The sequence below is a fragment of the Vanessa cardui genome, chromosome 14 (assembly GCF_905220365.1).
Source record: "Vanessa cardui chromosome 14, ilVanCard2.1, whole genome shotgun sequence".
Taxonomy (NCBI): domain Eukaryota; kingdom Metazoa; phylum Arthropoda; class Insecta; order Lepidoptera; family Nymphalidae; genus Vanessa; species Vanessa cardui.
Window position 1 is genome coordinate 14,001,913 of NC_061136.1, and position 24,970 is coordinate 14,026,882.

At 32.9% G+C, this 24,970-nt stretch overlaps 2 protein-coding genes across 2 annotated transcripts; one reads left to right on the forward strand and one right to left on the reverse strand.

The window, feature by feature from the left end:
• Positions 1 to 829: 829 nt before the first annotated feature.
• LOC124535349 lies at positions 830 to 5,276 on the reverse strand. Its single transcript, XM_047111545.1, has 5 exons — positions 5,199 to 5,276; positions 4,673 to 4,882; positions 1,842 to 1,982; positions 1,633 to 1,731; positions 830 to 1,142 (listed from the first exon to the last, which is right to left on the reverse strand). The coding sequence occupies exons 1-5, from the start codon at positions 5,259 to 5,261 to the stop codon at positions 945 to 947; spliced, it is 711 nt and encodes a 236-aa protein (XP_046967501.1). The 5' UTR covers positions 5,262 to 5,276; the 3' UTR covers positions 830 to 944.
• A 1,605-nt stretch (positions 5,277 to 6,881) lies between these two features.
• Positions 6,882 to 16,413, forward strand: LOC124535437 (chorion peroxidase). The gene is made up of 15 exons (XM_047111650.1): positions 6,882 to 7,005; positions 7,459 to 7,629; positions 8,401 to 8,567; positions 9,098 to 9,236; positions 9,514 to 9,660; positions 10,045 to 10,218; positions 10,524 to 10,717; positions 11,158 to 11,344; positions 11,821 to 12,018; positions 12,724 to 12,868; positions 13,582 to 13,741; positions 13,878 to 14,036; positions 14,395 to 14,599; positions 14,949 to 15,063; positions 16,190 to 16,413. The coding sequence occupies exons 1-15, from the start codon at positions 6,882 to 6,884 to the stop codon at positions 16,257 to 16,259; spliced, it is 2,355 nt and encodes a 784-aa protein (XP_046967606.1). The 3' UTR covers positions 16,260 to 16,413.
• Positions 16,414 to 24,970: the final 8,557 nt, after the last annotated feature.

The following is a 24,970-nucleotide window of genomic DNA, read 5'->3' on the forward strand; positions in this document are numbered from 1 at the left end:
GTATCGTCGGCAAAATTCGTAAAACCGATCTCATCCGAATTGAGTACGCTATCCCAAATTATCAATATTTATTTCTCATGCGAATATGATCTTTGCACAAACGTAATAACTTGTAATATCATATGACCTAATACATTCGTCAATTTGACGCGTCGATTTACATGCATTTGCTTTCTCTGACGCGTGAATTTATAGCGACGAATAGCGTCGAATGGCGCGATCGGGAGCTATTTCTATTGGGTGTGTAAATCGACGTAATCGGTTTTATTTTCATTCCATTGCATTTTCCGATGCTACATCTAATTTGTGTCGTACTATAACTAACTTTTTACATAACCTTTTCTATCTCTTCCATAAACATATAAATAAACTAGCTGCGCCCGCGGTTTCAAAACAAAACATTATTGTTGTAGTTTTAGTTACTATTTATTACATCAGCTGTCTGTCAGTAAAAGTCCCGCCAAAATCGGTCCAGCTATTACTGAGATTAGCCGAAAGACAGACACACATAAATTGTAAAAAAATGTTATTTTGGTATATGTACCGCGTATACATACATAATATGCATTTAGTAAAAAGCGGTTACTTTAATATTACAAATAGACACTCCAATTTTATTATATGTATAAATATATATGAATAGCGTTGATAATAATGAATACACAGAAGTATCCACTACATTCATAACTTTGTTTCTCTGATATTGTATACGACGCTAACATAACATCAAACATCGACTAACTTTTCCTTAATGTTGTCTTAAATTTTCGCGATTATTACACATTTAAATAAAACTTATTATAACGGATTTTCCTTTGTTCTTCAAATAGATAAATGTTATCTTAGTCTACCCGTGACCACGAACGCTGTAAACTGCTCGAAACGTCGGGATGTTTAAAAAATAATTAATATACGCGATTCAAATCCGTTATAATTAGTTTTATTTAACTTTTCCTTTTATAACAACGATTCAGATTATCCATTATGGATCGTACTTCGTTTATATAATTAAACAAGGTTCTCTTAAGACATGTTTCACAATCTCGAAGCGACGTTTGTATCTGCGAATACAGATCGGACATTGATTCGAGTTTTAGGAGAATTAAACGTTGGAACGTTATGTGGTAGTTATCCTTTTGCATCTGAAACAGTTTAAGAAGTAAATAATAGCGGAATATATTGTAAGCTATGATGGCAGAGTGGTTAAAACGTTCTAATGTGTGCAGGCACGATGTTTTCCTTCAATGAACAGCACAAGAAAATTTAGAGTTGTTTGCCCGGATTTGAAGGAACAATAATTTAGTATACATAATTCACCCTTTAAGGAAAAGCTTTGGAGCATATTTCAACACGCTGCTCCAACGCTGGTGTGTGGATACACGTATGAAAGAATTTCGTTGAAATTAGACACATGCAGGTTTACTCGGGATGTTGTCATTCACCGCCAATAACCTAAATGAATTACACAAATTAAGCACATGAAAATTTATTGGTGCTTATCTAGTTTTTAACTCGCAATCATTGGTTAAGATGCACGCGTTCTAACGACTTCAAATATGTTGCATTTATATTATGAATCACATATGTCTGTCATTGGCCCACACTAAAGTACTAATTTAACTTAACACGTACATATTCAACTAAACAAATCCCAGCTGCATTCTCGTCGCCTGGATTATTCGAGTTGCATTGTTTCAGTAAATATTTATAACTCTTACGCCATTTTCTAATCTGAAATTAATACAAAGGACTTTGAAACATCTCAATATTACTGATTTCGCTATTCATATATAATAATATTCTATCGTGTAAATTTTGTATGTACATCTGTTGAGCCATACCTCCTTCTCCATCTGATAAACAGCATGTCTCTTCTTCCCCTCTTCAGCATTCGCATTCTTCAGGCATTTACTTTCGTCGGTGTAATACGATTTTTCCACGTCATCTATTTCGCTTCGGTGAAAACCAATACACTCGTTCCACTGGAAAAAAATGCATAGTTTATTTCTACGTAAGTTACTTTACACGACATATTTGATATAAACGAAAATATTTCTTTAAGCATATGTGATAAAATACAAAGTTTATTAACACGTTCACTGCCACCTAAATTTTTCCTATGCTCATAGCGATGCCGCCATACATAATGCCGCGAACACGCTAAGCGTGTCCCCGGCATCGCTAGATAAATTGTATGGACAAGCGTAGCGTGTCCACTGGCACAGGAACAAAAAAATTATCATTTTTTTGTTAAAACGGTCTTTGTTAGTTAATATTTCTTGTGTTATGCAATAATTAAGGTGTTTAGAATAATGTTGTCAGTGTTTTATCCTGGAATTTTGACAAAAAACCGCTTTTATGGTAAGTAAACATCATAATGTAATCAGTGGTTGTAAAACTTTTTAATAAATTCCCACATATCATATTTATATTGGTGTCGAATTTGATATATACTTTTTATCGCGTTATGATTTAGTTCGTATTTCAATAAAAAAATTGTTCATGATATATACTGTTACCTGTTATCTACTGTTGTATCCCTGCAAAGGACGCGGGTCAGTTTGAAAGTAGCAAGGTATAATCAAATAAAATAAAATAGAACTTTCAATACAAATTAAAACAGAGTTTAAATTTCGCTTCATAAAGTGTCCATAAAAATCCACCTTCTTTTTTTGTTTTCTCAAATACATACTTATTAATTTCTAAAATCAATTTTTATCTCACTTGTTTCGTTCACTTTCTTATTAGTTGCTAGAAATGTTCAAAGGTCATAGGATATCGATTCGGTGCACATGTCTTGATATAATAATAAAGAACAATTAAATAAGTAATAATTAATAAACAAATAATTAAAAAATAATCAAGCTTCTTGTAAGCTAAACTCGTTTTATTGTTTCATTACTTCAATTCTTGTAACACGAATTTGAAGTTGACATGAGTTTACATTTTTAAGGTAAATCAGCCTTATTTAGTGTTTAATTTTATATATTTGGTGTATGTATGTGGTAGTTAATGATTAATCGAACTAACATATAGGTACTTGTAATACATAATCAGTATCAACATAACACAAAGTAAGACAATTTAGTATAAACTTTGTCATTAAATAGGAATGGCAGAATTACGGCTTATATAGTTTTCAACCGACTTCCAAAAGGAGGAGGTTATCAATTCGATTCAATAACTATAACTACATTATTTAATCGTAAATCGACTTTTAAGTAGTCTAATATTTTTCATTTCATTTAACTTAGGAAGACTCTAAAAAATATGTTGAATACGCAATTATTTTTATTACTTTTTCGTGCATATTAATTTGTTTTAAAATAGTGTTTTGTTTGAAGTCGGTTTTTCTTTTTGTTAAAATTTTTATTTATACTACAAAGGTGTATAAATTTTTATAATAATAGATATTTGTACAAAAAAAAATTTGAGAAAACAATAACAAAATTAGTTCAATTTTCAACAAATTGGTAATAAGCCATAAATAAAATGTGGTTTGTTGAAAAAACAGTTTGACAATCTATGATTATCCTTAATAAGTGAACAAGCCTAGCGTGTCGCCGGCATTACGAAAGACATTTTTTTGTAAAATAAAAAAAAATATTATTTTTAACGGGCCACTTAAAAACTCAGTAGCTTATCGCTTGAAGATTGCACACAATTAGTTTGAATGAATAATTTAGCCTAGTTTTTAAGATATCACTGAAATTCTTAGAACAAGCCTAGCGTGTTCGCGGCGTGGCTATAGAAATTCGCATGAACACGCTAGGCGTGTCGCTGGCACTGAACGTGTTAAATAAACATACGAAGAAAGAAAATTACTTAAAGAACTATATGGTTACAGTGATCAGTAGTAATCGTTTGTGATGAAAGCGTTTCATTTGTTTCAGCTGGAGGTAAATCTACTACCACATAATTATTATATACTCAAATAAAAATCAAAATAAACTTCATTCATGTAGGCTTTTACAAGCACTTTTGAATCGTCATTTACAATTAAGTGAAGCTACCACGGGTTTGGAAAGTAGATTCTACCTAGAAGAACCGGCGAAAAATTCAGTAGTTACGCTTTTTTAACATTTAAAAAATACAGAGTCATGCTAGTTAAATACAATTATTTAAATTATTATATCCTGCTTGGAAGTCAACAGGTATTAACTCCACGCTTTTTTATCATCAATAAAATATTGTATCGAATATAATAATATGCTTTTTCTACCAATGTATTTTCCACAAACGATTTTACTTTACGAAACGGTAAAGTTAAAAATGTCTGCGGTATTTTATTATAGAAACGGATACCAAGAAGGATAACTAGCAACCAAGTTCGGGTTCACACGGGCAGAACAGAGCTTATCCCACATAATACCATTTTTTATTTTTGTGATTTATTTTTTCTATAATAAGCACAGCAGTATATTTTTTTTCTTTTTTTTTTGTCTTACATGATGAGTTTGCCTTGTAATATTTTTTTACCACTAGATGTATATGTAGAATTAGATACTTCGTTGGTCACGTTGCCCCCCTAATAATAAAATAAATGTTCTGCAATAGCTTATCCTTTTGAATAGATCGAGTCACCCAAGAAGACCATTGTGATAAAACTTTGAACTTAACAGCCCCAACGGAAACTCAATATTCAAAGGTTTAAAAAAAGATAGATATGTACCTTGGAATTTGTTTTGATATTCATAAAGCTGTGTTCCTTGTGTCTCGTCATTTCTAGTCGATAGTGGGTGGTGATGTTCACCAGTTGTATCTGGAAGTCTGCTGTCCAGGTCTTCAAAATATTCCTGTCACTTTTATCCAGATCATGCGACGCGTTTATGTAGTTTTTATATGTTTTTAGCAATGTTTCGGTTTCTGTGCTTTCTGTGGTCTGAAAATTTTATTATAAAATGATGGTCTAATTAGTTTTTATTATTGTACATGTGTGTGTTGTGTTGTGTATTTAGTACCTTTAATACACTGAAGCTAACTGGGTTAAAGAAGTGATCAAAAAAAGTAAACAAAAGTTGAAAGATATCGTTTTAATTTAGTTTTATAAATCAGGTTTTCTGTAAAGTGTTTGACCAATAAGTTACTATATCATATAAATTATATTATATAAATGACAAAATATACAAAAAGCAAGTATTAATTTTGCCCATAATGTTATAAAAGTGTTAATGTTAAATATTAAAATATCTTTGTACCTCACATTTCAAACTCCTGAACAATATTAAAATAAAAAAAATACTAAAACGTTTTGTCATCATAACCGGTGTACGTAATATTTTATGCACTACTCTCGTGTAACTAACAGACAAGTAGGAATCTATGATCTTAAAGTCAAGAACAAAGTACGGTCAGCAAAATATTTTTAGTATTTTTTTTCTGTCATCGCAGCACAATGAAATATTTTTAATAACATATTAATTTAGTTTATTATTGATGTTTTATTATATAACAACAACAATAACGCAAACGAACTAAGCTAGTAGCTCTTGCTTTGGAAGCCGTCTTAATTGTAATTATTTCAAGTAGAAAACTTAAAAGGTTTATTTCATTAATTTTTAGATTTCGTCTCGTGTACGTCGGAGAAGGAAACCTACACGTGTCTCATGTGCTTAGAAATCCCCATTGATAACACGGTAGAAGAAACTCCAAATCTTTATTTTATTTTTTATTATTAAAACTGCTAACACGGTTGATAATTATATAAACAATAACAATAGTATAAATGCGAAAGTAACTCTCACGTCTCAAATAAATTCAATCAATTTTCATGAAATTTGATATGAAGCAAGCTTAAAGCCTGAAGAACAGGCTATTTTTATACCTAACACCTGAAAACTTACATTCCCTAAAAAACGTATGAAACCACTGTTAAAACCGAGTTTAATATAACAATATAATAAAATTTATTACTTACTAGAGTAAGTTATAATTATTTATTTATAGGTAATGCAAGTCGTTTCGTGCTATTCGTTAAATAAATTATTTATTTGCTGACTGTATCTATTTGATAACCTCTGACATTCCTTTAGATATCTACGCTGTAATGCATTTATTTGCTATTATCCATTTACAATATAATAATATTTTTTGTAGATCTATTCTATAAGATGTAAGTCGACCTAGAACTCCATTGTTGGCGGAAGCTGATATAAAATATAATATAGACTATATTAATAACATTTAGAAGATACACGAATGAAAATAGCATATCGCCGTAAATTAGTTCTAATGTTTTACTCGAGCATCAAGTGCGAATGCAAACGAACTTTTAAATCTATGGAAATGACGAGTCTATTAAGAAGAATTAATAAATAACGCGTTCTAGAGTGGAGACCGCGTTTCGGCAAACGTAGTGTCCGATGTCCTCAGGCACGGTGGAGTGACGATATACGCAAGGCGGCAGGCAGGAGCTGGATGCGAGTAGCAGGAGAAAGACCCCAGTGGCGTGCACTTGGAGAGGCCTTTGTCCAGCAGTGGACGGGTACGGGCTGATGATGATGATGATGAACAAATAATGTATTGGATAGATGCTCTTTTTCGACAAATAACATAGAAATGTATTTTTATTACATATCTAATATTTGTATTCACGGAAAGTATATTTAAATTTAATACCTATATTTTTTCTAAATATAACTTTGTATTTTCGGATACAAAATAGTTATTCTTCATAGTTAGTTTTAGGGTACATCCACTTACAAATAAACATAACATAAAAATAATATTTTCTATCTACCCACATTTGATATTTTACCCAAGATTTTACCAACACTCTGCCATTTTAACCTCAATTCAGGAGCCGTGCAGTGGTGTCATCAATATGTGAACTTAAAATCATTTTACAGTTGAATAAATGAGCCAATAACTCATGAGCCAAAATGGGGAGGGCAAGAATGTTGTTTCATTTACTCGTATACATAGTTGTGTGGAAATTCAATGATGTTGTGAAAGAAGCACAGGGGATGACCACGGCCGGGCACTATGAAGCGCGTGGTGTAAACGGTACGAATATATTTAATACTCTAAGTGAAATTTACAATAATAGAAAGATAATCAAAATATATATAAAACGATAGGACTAGGATGGGATGGGATACGATATGTGACAAAAAGGACTATAAATATTTATATAGATACTGTATACTGAACATTACATAATGTATTAACAGTTCATATCTGTGTGTATAATAATTGTTGCTTGATCGCCATTGGATTTTGCATTCAACTGAGCTACAATGCCTTTATGCTCAGTTAAACTCATTTTAGAGCTTGCATGCTAGTATCCCCTAATTTTTAGTCGAATTTCAACGAGTAGTTTTATCTTTGAGTTGATCTATAGGTTAAATTTTGCCTTAAATAAAAAGTAACTAAAAAGTTTTCTATATTCCCATATAATTTGTTTGCGCCGAGTGTGATATTATTTAATTAATGACCCGATTTGTTAATTTGAAACAGAACACGCTCACAGCAAAGAGCCACCTTGTGACGTCTGTCCGCGACATGGAGCCTGTGTGCCCCACGTGCAGTGCCCGGCTCACATTCGCCCCAGGTCAACTAATCCCCAGTGCCACTTAGAGGGCACACGGCACGTTGGTGTGTGTTGTTCCACGGGAAGACGTCATGCAGGTAAATAGGATATGGCTTATTATCATTATCTTCATTAGTGATAAATTCGCTCGTCGAACTCTTCAAGGTCTGTGACGTGACCTTATTCAGGTCATCGGTCCACTTGTCTTAAGTGCTTGAATGCATTGGCCGATCTGTCATCAACAGTCTAGAACTCGTCTGCTCCTTCCAAATATTTATTATTATCCATCCATTATTGATAAAGATTTGATTAACTATTCAATAATTAACTATTATAAATTAATTATTTATACATGTTTACGTCTTCCTTGCAACCGTGTAGAGCCGAAGATGTACGTTCTATGGAATATAGATTAAAAACATAGATAATCTTAGTTCTCCTCCTACAATTAATTTGCTATATTTTGTCTAAAATACAAACGCTTGAGTTAAATAAAACTTCATAAAAGCTAACCGTCAGCTGGTAGACGTATGACCTTTTTTTTATGGTATAGATTGGCAGATGAGCATATGGTCACCTGATGGTAAGTGGTCACCATCACCCATAGACAATGACGCTGTAAGAAATATTAACTATTCCTTACATCGTCAATGTGCCACCAACCTTGCGAACTAAGATGTTACGCCCCTTGTGCCTGTAGTTACACTGGCTCACTCACCCTTCAAACCGGAACACAACAATACTGAGTACTGTTATTTGGCGGTAGAATAACTGATGAGTGGGTGGTACCTATCCAGACGGGCTTGCACAAAGCCCTACCACCAAGTAACCTTCCTACCTTCCTACTCAGTAATATAATTGCGTTATAGGAGAATCAGATCGTAAGTTTAGATCCTCAATCAACATAGACGATATGAAGACGGCCCACAAGCAGTCCCGAGAACGGCTGGTCGAATGGCTGGAGCGAGCTGATACACTGAAGGACAAACATTATGCTTCCGTTAATGCATCAGATCCTAGTTATTGGCATCATATGGTGAGACATTGAGAACATTTTGAAACATGAACATTAAAAAAATGGAATAGGCGTGAATATTTCTTTCTTTCGAGTATTCTTTGACTATTTGTGATCAAAATACTTTTACTGCTTTTTATTTCAATCTACTAATGTGATTAAAAATCTACTTGTATTAATACACGTAGTTATAGAAATGTAGCTCTCAGCCTGGACGACGAGCCCATCACTCAGCGCCTCCACTGATCTACAGATATTAAGAACATGAATTGTTTACTTATTATTAATTTCAAGGAGAACAACGCGAGTATTACCTGCATCTATTAGATGAAGTTCTGTCATACTATCTGACATATATTATGTATCCTCCAAACCACATAGTACCTAGAGGTATAATAAGCTTCAAATTCCGAGCAAAAACGAGGACAGACTCACATATCAATGGAACACTTATAGACTGATAATTTTTCCTTGTACATTTTAGGGCAATTGATGCTAAATAATAACTTTATTGTGTGGTTAGTTAAGACATAATAAATAATTTATTACAGTCTGTTAGAACACACGACAGAAAAGCAAAGGAATTGAGTCAAGGCGCTTTGCTTAATTTATTCGCTGCTCAGGAATTGAAGGCACGGGACGCGATAACTGCTGAGGAAATAGAACTGGGATTCACTGAACATACTGATGGTACTTTTTTTTTCATTTAACATAACTAGAAAGTAGTCGTAGGATAACTTCGATGAAAATTGTCAGTATAATGAGCTGTCTGTATAACGTGAAATAAGAGGAGATATGTTATGATTTATTTATTCAATTTTCCGAATTTATAATCAATCTTTGAAGGTCAGAGATTCCTTACAAAAATAAACAAACATAATTTTTCATTACTTTAATTATATTTTATACATAATAATTACAAGATGACAAAATTTTAAATAATGAAGCAATTACTTGTATATTCCAGGTCCATTCTGCCCTCCGAAATTTTTATGTCCCCAAGAACCCAGTCGATATAGAAGCATAGGAGGCGGTTGTAATAACCAGAACAATCCGGAATGGGGTGCTGCCAACACTGGCTTTGACAGATTGTTGCCACCAGATTATAGTGACGGTAAAGAACTATTCAATTAACTAAGTTCAATTATTGAGTTAGAATTTAGGAACAGCATCAAAAATAATTATTTAAGATGACAAATTATTGTTTATTATTACTTTACGGTGGAGCTCGATATTTCGACATTATCTATAATACGAATGTCTTGTTCACGAGACTGAAGACTGGAGTCTAGTGAACAAGACCGAACAAAAATAAAAAACATGGTAAATATTCCGAAATCAATAACTGTAATAATAAAAATAGCCATGTTAAGTTAAAATCTTATTATTTATTGTTTACTCATAAAGGCAACGCTGTGAAGAAAATTAAGAAAAATATTTAAAAACCAACCACAGCAGATTATGTAGTTTTAGTAGCCTGTATTGTATTTTGGTTTAGGTATTTGGGCAATGAGGAGGTCCAGATCAGGATTACCACTTCCCAGTGCAAGAGCAGTGAGCAACGCCTTGCTGCTGGATATCAGTCATCCCAGTGCCACCCATAACGTGATGTTCATGCAGTTCGGCCAGTTTATTGTTCATGATATGAGCATCGGCCAAGTGTTTGCTTTAGGTGAGTATGGTAAATAATACTAAGATAGATTTAAAATAACTTTGGATTGCTATGACTTGTAGATGAGTTACCTGGTAGTGATCAGCGTGGCCCCTATTGCCAATGTTCCACCAATCTTGAGAAGAATTCCTTGTAATTGTACTGTTTAACTCATTCTTCAAACCAGACACAATATTTAGAATTTTCCAGTTGAGCTTAAGTCATTAGTCGGAATTTCTTTACACTTTAATTTGTAGTCCACGTAAAGTGTGCAGCAGTGATAGTTAAGTAAATGCATTTAAAATAAAATTCTTTTAATTCCTTAGGTGATGGCAATGGAATCTCATGTTGTTCTGGAGATGGAAGAATACTGCCAAAAGAATTTCAGCACTGGGCTTGTGCTCCCATAGTTCTAGATCCAAGGGATATTTTCTACGGCCAATTTGGAAAGCAATGTATGAATTTCGTCAGAACACAACTTGCGCCTCGGAGTGACTGCTCTCTTGGATATGCTAAGCAGGTTGATTTGTATCTATTTTCCACTGGAATTATGTGTTAAAATATTAAGATTATTTAATTAAGTAACAATCTTGTAACTAGCCTTTTTGGAAAGATCTTACATTTCCTGTCTATCGTTTATTCTTCTGTGGATTTGAAAGTATCCAATTGCTAAGAACAAAATGAAATATCTTTGTTTTCTTATAATCTGATGGGATGGCAAGTATCATCTGAAAGAGCTCAAACTAACAAAAACCCAACATTTTTGATGGTCGTACACGAAATGTGTTTGCCTTGAAATTGTGGGCTTATAAGATAGACGATAGATGTAAATTAGTGAAAGCGATATAAAATATACTGAACCCTTGTTTCGAATAAACGACATTGCTTGAACATTAATTATAGGCGCTTTGTATTGTATATCTTCAAAATACTATAGAACAGATTCTGTTTTTGACCTAGATGAATGGCGCATCCCATTATTTCGATATGTCCCATCTGTATGGGAATTCTGAAGAGAAAATCGCCAAGTTACGGGCGCCGGGAGGACTTTTGAGTGTATTTAATGATTTTGGAAGAGACCTGCCACCTTTGACGAAGAGAAGGGAATGCTTAAATATGCACGAAGGAGCTGCTTGTTTCGAATCAGGTAAACGAGACAAATATTCTTTTTGATCGGATTTCATCATTTGCTGTGTCATTATAAGACACTAAATAAGCTTAACACCTGTCAAATCTATCACAGTTAAAATATAGGTTGTTTTATATTAGATCTTATTTTAATAATCAATATATTATAAATGTGAAAATCCTCTGTCTGTCTGTCGCTCTTTAACGACCAAACCGCTGAACCAAATGTCATGAAATTTGGTATGAAGCAAACATGAACTCCAAAAAAGGACATAGCCATCATACATGACAACCGATGTTGGTTGTCATGTATGGTGGCTATAAAACGCGAGAGAAGCTGCGATCGACTACTAGTATTGTATATTTTTAGACGTTGTTAATACGCAAGTACAAATTATCTGAGTGTATGCTTTAAACCCACAAAAAATCTTACAAAAGAGTCATGATCACAGTATCCTACTTGTCTTAACATATCAAAACATTGCTTAACTCCAGGGGATAATCATGGAAATCAGATAATATCACTCACAGTTCTGCAGACTATATGGATGAGAGAACACAATAGAATAGCTCGTGCTTTATCCAAAATAAATCCTAGATGGGACGAAGATAGAGTATTCTTAGAGTCTAGAAGAATTTTACAAGCGGAGTACCAGCACATTATTTACAATGAATGGCTGCCTTTATTACTAGGTAGCTTTACTATTTTCTTTTCTTTTTTATGCTATTGGTTGTCGGACGAACATATGGGCCACCTGATGGTAAGTGGTCACCACCGCCAATAGACAATGGCGTTGTAAGAAACATTAGCCATTCCTTTCATAGCCAATACGCCACCAACCTTGGGAACTAAGATGTCCCTTGTGCCTGTAGTACTTATTCTATAGAAATTAATAATGAGGAAAACATCATTAGAAACCGATGTCACCGTTGGATAAAAATCTACCAAATATATACCAATACGCATTTGAGCAATGAGTTAGAATAAGTCTTAAGTCTCCTCTTGTCTTGTCTTAAGACAAGAGGAGGACTTATTCTAGCAGAAGAGACATTTAGAGACAGTTATTATATTAATGCGTTGATTAATTACTTGATTGTTTCAAATAACTAGGTATGTGCTTAAGAAAATAGTCACAAAATCAATAAGAAGTTCCATATCATTTTTTTTTCAAATCGATTATACAATTCGGAGAGAAGTATAAAATATTGTTAATATATAATATATGTAGTTATATTAACAATATATTATATTAAGTAAGAATTATTAACATTAAATATTTAAATACATGTAAACATTAATTAAAAATAGTTACTCCATAAATCTTGACCTCGTGTCAAGAGTGCTAGCAGTGTTCTTCAGTAGAATCGCAAAATTAAATAAATACAATTTTTCATCAGGTCCAAAAATGATGGAAATATACGGTCTATTACCTTCTTCTGGTTTCTCCTCTTCTTACCACCCAAGCGTTGATCCATCGCTGACTGCGGAGTTCTCCAGCGCGGCAATGAGGTTTGGTCACTCCACAGTTGATGGACAATTAAAGTAAGACTTTTGTACGTTTTATCCTAACTTAAGCTATAATAAGCTTTCAATAGGGTCTATCAATCTATAGATTTTTATTGCTATTTGTCGATGAAACTTTACAATAATGTAGCTCATACATCAGAATAACAAATAAGTTATAATTTATAAAGATTTTCTGAACTACTAGATTATATTTATTGATAGCTCATATTTTATTCTAGTTCAACATAGATGTTCCTTGTTCTATATAACCAATATTGTAAGTTCATTTAGTCCTACCATCAATTAAATCGAGAATGTTCTATTTGTTTCATTTATTTTACACTAGTCTACATTAACTGGGTCACTAAGAACACTCAAAGAAATAATTCGAAAATATTTCTAAATGTATACATTCTCTAAAAGTAGGTATAGCAGTTTGTTCTGCGCCTGAATTTTTACCGGTAGTGTCAGACTTGCCGTCCAATTAGCTAAGTTATGAGACTAAGTTTGGAAGGGAGTTTGCACCTGTGTTTGTGTGCATATTTGGGCACTATATAATATATCCTCTGGAGTACTCTAAATTTCCTTTGAATTGGTTGCCCTGTCGAGAAGGATACCATATCTACATCATCTGTCATCATCACTCTCTCCTATAGTTGTGATATAACAAGAGGGCTTATCCATCTCTATTTATATTTAACTATGTATTTACAAATTTACAATATTATCTGATAACACTTGGATTTCAGAGTCCTAAGTCCAAAACATGGTGGATTATACGAGTCTGTTTCAATACCAGAAGTGATGTTTCAACCTTCAAGATTACGTTTGAAGCCTTTTTTGGACAGAATGTTAATTGGCATGTCTTGGCAGCCAATGCAATCAGTTGATCCGTTTGTTACTGAATCCGTAAGTGTGATATATTTTTCAAAACTTCTAGTCCAATATAATCAAATCGTACTATCATATACAGTTTCAAAAGTTTTTTTTTGTTATCTTACCTGCCTAAAAATATTAAAATATTATGTAAGCATTTATTTTCCAGCTGTCACGGTACATGTTCCACGGTGGTAACCCCTTTGGCCTAGACCTAGCCGCTATCAACATCCAGCGCGGAAGAGACTATGGTGTGCGTTCTTACAATGAATACAGAAAATTGATAGGAATTGAACCACTTACCGATTTTCAGCAATTTGGTCAAAATGTAAGTAAGGTTTAAGATTACAACGAAGTGTATTTGCATCATTAAATTTATTTCATTGACCTTGAAGAAACAGGTTCAACAACAGCAGATTTAATTTAGTAATAACTAGCTAGCATTGCAATGTTCTTTCTATTTTTGTAAATAATTATACGATACGACGCGCATGCGCGTAAATTGATGTTACTATGTCAGAAATCATCACGCACTTGATAGCTCTCAACTCAATCGGATGAGCGATTCATGAACGTATATAATAATGTTATATATAATTTAGAGCTCTATTAAAACATTGTATATAAGTTTCTCCTTAATGGAAGGATTTTTTCTCTTATAAATTATGATGACTTTCTCTCACCAGGCTGCAAAAAGACTATCTTCTGTATATGTAAATCCTGAAGATATAGATCTCTGGGTTGGAGGACTTTTAGAGGAACCCGTGGAAGGTGGAATCCTTGGACCGACGTTTGCTAACATAATAGCTGATCAGTTCGCGCGTTTGAAGAATGGCGATCGCTATTTCTATGAATTCGGCCCCAATATTAATCCCGGCGCGTTTACACCAAGTAAGTGTGTTCAATCCCGACATAATAAGTAGTTGTGTTATAGTCTTAAATTGAAAATCAGTACTTACACGTATATGAAAAACATTTGGTATAACCAATTAGTAGTTAATGTTACGTCATATAAAAGGCAATAAATGTCCCAATGCTACATATCAAAAGTTTCTTCTGTTTCTGATGATTAGAGCTTATCCCACTATGATGCATTTAAATTGGTGGATAGTTATCAGATTTCATCAGAGACATCCAGGTTTCCTCACGTTGTATTCCTTCACTTTTCGGCTTGAAATATGCTGTTGTGAATTTGTGTTTATGACCTAGTATAGATTTAAATAATTTGTTTTAAATAAAGATCAACTAGCAGAAATCAAGAAGGTGACGTTCTCCAGGATCGTATGTGATAACAGCGATGGAATAGAACTATTTGAACAATCACCGAACGCCTTTTTGAGATCAGATTTGCCACAGTAAGTGAAATTGCTTTTAATTCTAACATTTTTGAAACATCATGGTACTTTCTGATTTTAATAGATATTCTATCTTAGTCACGTTTTTTATATCGAATTATTGTCCATAATTTTACTAATAAGGATTATTTGTTCTGTATATTTCTAAGGTATTATTATATATTATATAATATTATATCTGAAAATAAAAAAAAATCTGTTTAAAAATTACTAATAATATAACATAACTTTGTATGGATATACCTATGGTTTGATATACATAGTATAAAACAAAGTTGCTTACTCTGTCCCTATATCCCTTTGTATGCTTAAATATTTAAAACTACGTAACGGATTTTGATGCGGTTTTCTTTAATAGATAGAGTGATTCGAAAAGAAGGTTTTTACATATAACACATGGTCAATTTACTAAACAAACATTTAAAATTTTAGAAGTTTCCACTGTGATGTCATATTATTGCACCCATGCGAAGATGGGCGGGTCGCTAGTTCGTTATAATCTCAGAAAACTAAATTAATTAAAACATAATTAATTATGATTATTGGTGAAATTGCTGACGCGATATAACGATTTCGCAATGTTACAGCACTGTACAAGAATTATTTATTGGATGACTCCACAGTATAGTACGCTGATAGAAATTCAGTAGTACTCATTGAGTATGTTTTGGTTATTTTCATAATATTGTCTTTGTATTCATAATTTTTTTGGGGTGTCATTACATATAGTGAAATTGTTTCTATTATAAAATAAATGGAACAGTTGTCCTAAACGGTTTGAGCTCGAAGATTTTTTTTTTTATTGTATAGGTTGGCGGACGAGAATATGGGCCACCTGATAGTAAATGGTCACCATCACCCATAGACAATGACGCTGTAAGAAATATTAACTATTCCTTACATCGTCAATGTGCCACCAACCTTGGGAACTAAGATGTTATGTCCTTTGTGCCCGTAGTTACACTGGCTCACTCACCCTTCAAACCGGAACACAACAATACTAAGTACTGTTATTTGGCGGTAGAATAACTGATGAGTGGGTGGTACCTACCCAGACGGGCTTGCACAAAGCCCTACAACCAAGTAAAATATTCTAACTTAGATTTTATTTCTTTTCATTTTCCAGGAATGCCCCAGTTCGATGCGATAATCCAGCTCTACCTACAGTCGATTTAAGACGATTCAAAGAAATGTAATCATTTTTCAATTAAATACCTTTAAATTTCAATATTAATATCCAATTTATATCAAAACTAGTTATTAACTATCACGTTAGAAACGTCATGAATATATTGTGTGATCATCAAAATTCAATTCAATAACACCTGCATCTTACTCTTTCTTTTCTATATCTCCATCCTTTTCTATTCTTGTTTTATTGATATTTGATTACAACAATTTGATTATGTTGCAAAAGTGATCATAATGATTTTTTAAATTCGCATGTCCGCCTTTTGTGATACAATCGCTTGTTGTAAATTATACTCGATTATTTGATTAACGCGAATCAGAGAACGACCATGTTTCAATCATTTTTAGGTTATTTTTTAGTTTTCCTCCTAATGGATAATGTAAAAAATAACCTGAAATGTTTATTTTATTTTATTTTTCTCTTGCCTTTTACGTTCTTCAAATATTTCATCTTTTTATTTTGTTTTTTAATTGAATTTTGATTCGGATTGTAATCGAACCCGGTTTAGTGATTTTTTCGGACATAAAAAATCCAGAAAGCGGGAGTATTGTTTTGGTAAGTGATAGTAAATAACTCAGGTATTATTAGTGTATGGTAATTATAATTTTGTTGTAATTAATAATGAAAATGGTTCATTTTATACATATGAAATCAAAGCCGAAAAAGCGAATGAAGCAGAATTACTCTTGGTGCCTCCTTATTCCAAAGCAGCCAAAAAGCCTTTTTACTGATACGTACGTATGTATACTCTGTGATAGGACGACCAGAGCGGTGTTGCCATAACTTAATTTTATTTCGAAATTTTAAAATATTTTTAAATGATTTTAATGGGTTATTAATTAATAACTTAAATTAAAAAATATTTTATTTAGTGATGTAGCTTTTAAGAGGCATTTTAAGTCGCGAATATGGATTTTTTTTAATTTGTAATGATATTTTTAATATGTATAATTGTGTTCCGAATTGTAATCATGTATTTATGTTTAAAATAATTTTAATCGCAATATATTGTATATAATCTATTACTTTTTTACATAGGAGCTCCTCTATTTGATTAATGATTGTAAAATTAAATTTAATCGATAAATTAATTATGGAAATTTAATCTGAATCATGTTAGAAATAAATAAACAAGTGAATAGTTGTAAGATTTTTTGCGCATGCAATATAATTAAAAAACAATTAAATACATACGTGTTTTATTTTGAAAGTTATTTGCAAACGTTTTATATTACAAATGTGCTAAATAGTAAAGTTTATTTAAATATTATTTATTTAATTGAGTGTCACGCTATAAAGTCAGGGTTTATTATTATAGTATATAACGAGGTATAGTAATTATAAGCCACGTGGTGTTTGTAGTGGTCAGTGACAGGGTTTGTTTATATACGTAACCATTAGAAAATTAAATTGTTTTTACACTCTTAGTAAATGAATTTACAGGCTATGTTCTAAGTCTTTGACGATATTACTTTAATCTATATATATGATAAAATTGGAGAGTTTGTTTTTAATATTATAATAATAGCCTTTTACTAAATGCATACGTATGTATGCATGGTACATATATCAAAATAAGATATTTTAAAAATGTTTGTCTGTCTGTATCGATTAATCTCTGGAACGGCTGGACGGACGATTTTGTCGAGATTTTCACTAGTAGATAGATCATATAATAAGTAACTTAGTTAGTAGAGTAATGCCATATTTGAACCTGTGGTCTTTGACTAATATCTAAGTGAACCACCAGGCCATCGTCACACTTATGTTAAAGTTATTTATTAGATACTTTATCGGGAGTTCATATCAATGATCATTTATAAATATAAACAATTATTTACGTCGTCGTATGTCGTTTACGTCTCGTTAACTATTAAGAGACGTGAAATTTGATAATAGTTTGTTGATGCAATGAACTTGGGAAATTATTAATGATTTATGTAGCTAATTAAGTAATGACGTCAAACCACGAAAAAATATTAAAACTACAGCCTCAGAGTTTATATTGCCTGCTTAAAGTTTTATCAATTTCACGCGATTATAGCCTTAGTTTCAGCTAGTTCAATTTGATACAATATATTATAAATATTTTTTGAAGCCGAAAAAGCATTTCGTTCCTTTTACAGTTCTACAAAATTAAATGTAATGTACGAAACACTAAAATCATCTCATTAATCATATCAAAAATCATTAATCATAATTACCGACACTGTTTCTTCTCTGGTATCAGATACAGGTATAGTACGACTAAACTTAGATGTAGCATCGGCAAAATTCGTAAAACCGATCACATCCTAATTAAGTACGCTATGTATGTATGTACGCATAATTATCAAAATGTATTTCTTATGTGAATATGATCTTTACACAAACGTAATAACTTGTGATATCATATGACCTAATATATTCACCAATTTGACACGTCGATTTACTTTCTCGGGTTGAACTGACGCGAGGATCTATATGGATGAATAGCGTCAAATGGCGATAGGGAGCTATTTCCATTGGTTGTATAAATCGGCAGTAATCGATTAAATTGAACTTGCCGATGTTACATCTAAGTTGTGTCGTACTATACCTATGATGATAGAATTTGCAGCGGAATAAATATAAACTAATACTTACTTACTTGATGGTAAGGTTTTGTGCAAGCCTATCTGGGCATGTACCACCAACATCAGATATTCTACCTTCAAGCAGCAGTACTAAGTATTTTTGTGTTGCGGTTTGAAGGGTGATTGAGCCAGTGTCACTACAGGCGCGAGGGATATAGCATCTTAGTTCCCAAGATTGGTGGTGCATTGACGATGAAGGGAATGGTTAATAGATCTTACAGCGTGATTGTCTATGGGCGGTGGTGACTACTTACTTTATTAGGTGGCCTATTTGCTCGTTTGGCAATCAATACCATAAATAAAACCTAAAGTGTATTTGCAAAATTGTTTTATGTTTTGCCGTTGTAGTCACAGGAAGGTTAGTTAATATTTCTCCCAGATAACTGTAATTAGGTTTCATTGATGTCTCGTCACCATGATTTGTGAAGTAACTAATTACTATTTTAATTTCTATACACTTATTGCAGTGTAAATATTTTTGACGTAAATATATTTTAACATAAAATTAAAACAAATAAAACGTTGTACAACTAAAGTAGACAAAGGGGTATTCGATCATCAAATCCGAAGAATTGAACGTAATCTCTGTATGGCGACATGGAAGTACTCAGATTAACATTATTTATAGCCCGTACAGCCAGTTCTTGGACACCACCGAAATAACTCACTATGCCCATGCATCAGTGGATATCTGTAATCCGTCTGATGTGCTCCTTACAGTTCTTTGAATCGATTGAGTGAAAGATAAATTACGAGCCAAATTCTGAAGGTTTAGACGGCCTTGTGGTGTCATCACACGATATGCGTTATCGCTGGTATGTGAAAATTTAATTTCTTCTTTAAAACTATTGTGAAATATATATTTATTAAATTTGCTAATTAAGTGCTCGCATACGCACAGTAACATTATTATTATTTTTTTTCCAATTGAACCCAGACAGTCCTTGAGGATATTTTAGAATTCGCCTGTTATAAAAGTATTTTATATTTTAAAACTAAGTAGCTAAAATTGCAAAGGTATGGCAGAGATTAAAAGATTTGCTAGATCCCTGTAGATAGTATCCTGGGCCTAACAATATCTAGAGAATACTTTTATATTTTCTACGAAAATCCATAACATTATATTCGTGAAACGTACATCAACAACAACAACAAAAATGCGAACGTTTTAACTAGATTATAAAAGTTAACAAAATAAATAAACAGTTACATAGGACTACATGTAGTACATACATTACTATACATATACGTGATATAAAAATTATCGAAACTAAGAATGTTACCATGAAAATTGATTAAATATATGACTCATTAAGCGGTCGAAGAAATATATAGGTATGCATGAGTAGGTATAAGATATCCGTGTGTTTGTTTGTAAATTTAATTGGGGTAGGGTGTCCTGCAGGTATATCCGCAAATGGTACTGCCATTTGGTATCCTGCCATGTTATAATAATAATTTATTTCGACAGAGTGAGCAAGGGTAATCCCAGATAAAAGTGACATAAATCTATATGGTTTCAGGCGCCTTGGAGATAAACCTAGGCGTTTCAATATATTTAGATGATTACCTCTTACCATAACGTAGCTCAATTACATATAAACTTATATAAATGATACAAATCTCTGATGTAAATAAATTATAGAAGAAACATATATACTGCAAAAAAAATATCCAGGTCGAATTGCCCGTGATCCGCACAAATATTGACGTTCGGTCTGAAACGCCTTAACAATAAAAGCAGTAAGTACACACACAAGGACGAGGCGTAACCGTAAGGTCGTATGTACATTTTTCGGGCGCGGGCCGCAAACACCGACACGCAAATTGGTTTGTTCTTACATTTGTTTCTTCGAAAACGTCCAACTGTGTACACTTGCGGAGAAAAAGCGAAAATACATATCTATTGTTGCCATATGTTAATATTATTTTGATATATTTTTATTCTGTGTGATTGTAACATTTATTAGCGCTGCATTTTAAACTTAAAGTAACAACCTGTAAAGATCCCACCGGAGAAAATTTGAACCAGATGAACCTAAAATTTGAAGCTGATTCCATGTCAAAAAAGCGGTCCTTCAATTTGGGTTGGTGGATATATGTATATGGGCAAATTTAAACAAAGCCTTGACGGTGCTTTCCATAACTTTAACCTGCCATCCTCAGCTGATTCACGATTTCTAATATCAAGACTACTTGCTTAATATATATGTATGAAGAGATATAAAAATACTGATCGAGTTTTAATTTATCAAGACAATAATAGCATTATTAGCAATTAAGTTGAGAATAAGAGGAATGTCCGTACGTATTGTTACGAGGTAAAATATGTGTTTGTAATTAATTACAGAAGCGTTTAAGTCGGTGCGACGCATTTTTTTCACAGACACTGATTTTATTGTACATTTATCTTTTTTTTCATTTCCTTAGTTAGTATTTTTCAAATGTTGAAAAAGAGTAACTGCTGAGTTTCTTGCCGGTTCTTCTCTACAGAATCTACTTTCCGAACCGGTGGTAGCTTCACTTAATTGTTAAATGACGATTCAAAAGTGCTGGTAAAAGCCCACTTGAATAAAGTTTAATTTGATTTGACTTGATTGATTTGATCTATCTTTTGGATAATCAGAAACACATGGATTAGTCCAATATTCTTACACTTATAAGGTTTATAATCTGGGATCCTTCAAACGAGACGTGAAGAGGTATCTTGAGGAGTCATGGCGAAGGTGGCCAAGGCAGTTCTCCCTAATTGTGTTCTCCCTAATGGGCATCTTAGCCTTTGGACTCCACTTACCATCAGGTGGAAATTTCACCCCACTCATATGTCTACTGGAACCATTTATAAAAGCTAATATATTTTTGAATTAATATAAATTTTAACATGTCTAATAATATATAGTATTTATAATTTAGTTATCTAAAGGCAAAGCTTATAACGGGTTGATAGTAAATAAATAAAAAAATGGCCGAACAGCCACTTGTATAAATGGAAGGTTGGCAAAACTCAAGTAATATTGTTACGATGTCACTTTTCTGCTCGCCTGTCCAAGTTCAAAGTCAAGGTGCGCCGTCCGTCGAGTTGATTTACGACGTGTACATAATACGTATGTACAGTACTGGTTTTCGATTCCCGGACGAGTAATTACATCGTACATCGCGACGGACATTTTTAATTTCAATAACAGTTATGTAAGTTACCGAGATTATGAAACGGGAATGTGTTCTTTTTACATATTTAAATTCTTTGTGACGGCCATCTTTATTTTCAAAATAAAAAAAAAAAACATTGGTTTTGTAGGTCGACTTTGTATATCATCGTATCGCAAAACACGTATCAATCTTGTCACCATTCCACGAGTGAGATACGAAGTGAGTTCTTAAGGAATAGTACTGCTAGTATAAGTACAAAAACACTGTCTATTTCAACTGTTGGGTAAAAGTGAATGTGCTGTCACATCGATAAAAAGATCACGTGAAACGAGATAGATTCTTTATTATATTGTCTATGTATTATATACAAAAACCTTTCTCTCGTATTTACTAAAAAGACCGCATCTAAATTAATCGAGTCATATTAAAGATCTAAGCATACTTAGGGACAGACAGCGGTTAGCAACTTTGTTTAATACTAAATAATGATACATTTCATTTACTTGGTGGTAGGGCTTTGTACAAGCCCGTCTGGGTAGGTACCGCCCATTCATCAGTTATTCTATCGCCAAATAACAGTACTCAGTATTGTTGTGTTCCGGTTTGAAGGGTGAGTGAGCCAGTGTAACTACAGGCACAAAGGACATAACATCTTAGTTCCCAAGGTTGGTGGCACATTGACGATGTAAGGAACAGTTAATATTTCTTACAGCATAATTTTCTATGGGTGATGGTGACCACATACCATCAGGTGGCCCATATGCTCGTCAGACAACTTATATCATAAAAAAATTAAATCAGCGCAACTCATTTAAAGGGGTACTGATATTATTCTTATTTTTATATTTTTCCTTGACTATATCAATTACTTAATCTCTGCCTGATGCGTATAAAATGTCACACTGACTTAAAGTACATGCTACAATCTATTCGTTAGGCCGTTATGTAAATAAGCAAGAGACAAATTACGTGCTCACTCAATATCAATCAGGTGATAATCATAATGTACCAGGTTTGCGGAGACTGTATACATATTTAATCGAAACCAAGCATTTTCTTAAGGAAAACTAGAAAGTTGAGGAAAAACATTTTTTATTTATAAATATTAGTATTATGGAATATGTTCCAAACTTTCCCCTCAAGCAGCTTTAGCCCAGCAATGGGAAATGTTGTAGTGTTATTAATTTTCTCAGTCAGACAGAGAGGGAGGCCTGTTTTGGTAAGTACCGGTCACTCTTCAAAATCAAAATCAAAAATACTTTATTCAAGTACGCTTTCACAAGCGCTTTTGAATCGTCATTTAACAACCCTATTAAGTGAAGCTACAATATTTTCGGGATGCAGATTCTACCGAGAAGAACCGCAGGAAACTCAGTACGTACTCTTTAACATATATGTTCCGGTTTGAAGGGTGAGTAAGCTAATCCATGTAACTACAGGCAAAGGAGCATGTAACGTTCCTAAAACGTGTTGGCGATGTAAGCAATGATGAAGATTAGACATAAAATATTGAATATTCTATTGCGTCAATTTCTAAGCGCGGTTATGACTCGCTAGTCAGTCTGCCTGCATATTTATTGATGTATATATAAAAAGTAATCTCATTAGGCTTAGTAGCGAGATGTAAGTCAATAGGTCCTATTTTCCTGGTTTTAAAAAAAAAGAGCATATACATTTGTTAAAGGCCTGCAAGCACCTGCAAGCCCTCTAGTGTTGCAGATGTTCATGGACGAGGGTAGTAACTTTACATCAAACATGACTCCTCCTCCTGGCTTGCCATCTTTGTATAAAAGAGGGCTTAATTACTCAAATGAGACAATATGTTACTGGGTTACATCATAGATATTTTTTCACTACCAACTTGCCGGAAAAGCACGAGAAGGCGTTGTTCTTGCTGTTGGTCTCTCTTCTCATATTAACATCCCAACTTGGATGCTTTTGATATAAAAACTCAATAATGTCTTATTGATTTTAGAACACATGACTTTGGAATATTGACGTTAAACTGCCCATTAGACCAACGAGACTTTAACAGCTGACGTAAACATGACACGATATTACATTTATATTTACTGTTCGTGCTTTACCATTTATTACGATAGCTAATTCGATTTTAATATCACTAATTTGCCTGGAGAAAGTCATTTGCCGACTTCTACAGACCAAGTTTTGCATTACATATATATAATTACTGTTCGAGATTTGCACTTAAGGAATATTGAAATTGTATGATTTTATATGACATAATTTTACAACTATTTTTTCCTGTAGAAATTGATTTCCTTCGAATTATAGAATCGAAAACATGTACCCAGTAGGTAGGTAAGTAAAAAGTTAAGTCATTCGAATACAATTAAATTTATAATATACTACGACCAGTCCCAACTCCCAAGTCGCAGGGCTGTAATGCTATGACATCACAGTAGAAACTACTAAAATTATCAGTTTTTCTTTACTGAATTGTCCGCGTATTTTATACAAAATCTTCCTCTTGAATCACTGTATCTAAGAGAAAAAAAAAACGCAACAGAATCCGTTGTGATATTTTGTAGGTTTAAGAAAACATAGGGACAAACAGCAACTTTGTTTTATATTATGTTATGATATTCTTCTCAAGATCAAAAAGTACTAACTCCACACAATTGTATTATCTACTTAGTTGCGTTTTATGTTTTAGGGGTTGTTGGTTGTTTGAAGTCCGTCGTTTGCAGCAAAAACAGATACATTTACTTTCACTTCTTTAATATTAATATAGATTAATACTAATACTAGTGTAGATAATCTTGAATACAGAATTAATAAACAATTCTTTTTGTTATATTAATGGAGAGAATTATGAGATAGTATCTCATCAGTAGAATCACTGAGTATTGGGAAAATATATCACAATTATATTATTGCTAACAATATTCTCATATTCATACTGAAAAGACAGAAATTCTGATGAATC

What these genes read in the sequence shown, in the direction of transcription:
- LOC124535349 (XM_047111545.1), bottom strand. Translation starts at nt 5,261, where the DNA reads ATGATGACAAAACGTTTTAGTATTTTTTTTATTTTAATATTGTTCAGG. An exon ending in ATATCAAAACAAATTCCAAG is followed by an intron (nt 1,983 to 4,672) that starts GTACATATCTAT and finishes ATTTTTTTCCAG; the next exon opens with TGGAACGAGTGTATTGGTTT. An exon ending in GGATTTGTTTAGTTGAATAT is followed by an intron (nt 1,143 to 1,632) that starts GTACGTGTTAAG and finishes AAACTGTTTCAG; the next exon opens with ATGCAAAAGGATAACTACCA.
- LOC124535437 (XM_047111650.1), top strand. Translation starts at nt 6,882, where the DNA reads ATGGGGAGGGCAAGAATGTTGTTTCATTTACTCGTATACATAGTTGTG. An exon ending in CGGCCAAGTGTTTGCTTTAG is followed by an intron (nt 10,219 to 10,523) that starts GTGAGTATGGTA and finishes TTAATTCCTTAG; the next exon opens with GTGATGGCAATGGAATCTCA. An exon ending in ATGGCTGCCTTTATTACTAG is followed by an intron (nt 12,019 to 12,723) that starts GTAGCTTTACTA and finishes ATTTTTCATCAG; the next exon opens with GTCCAAAAATGATGGAAATA.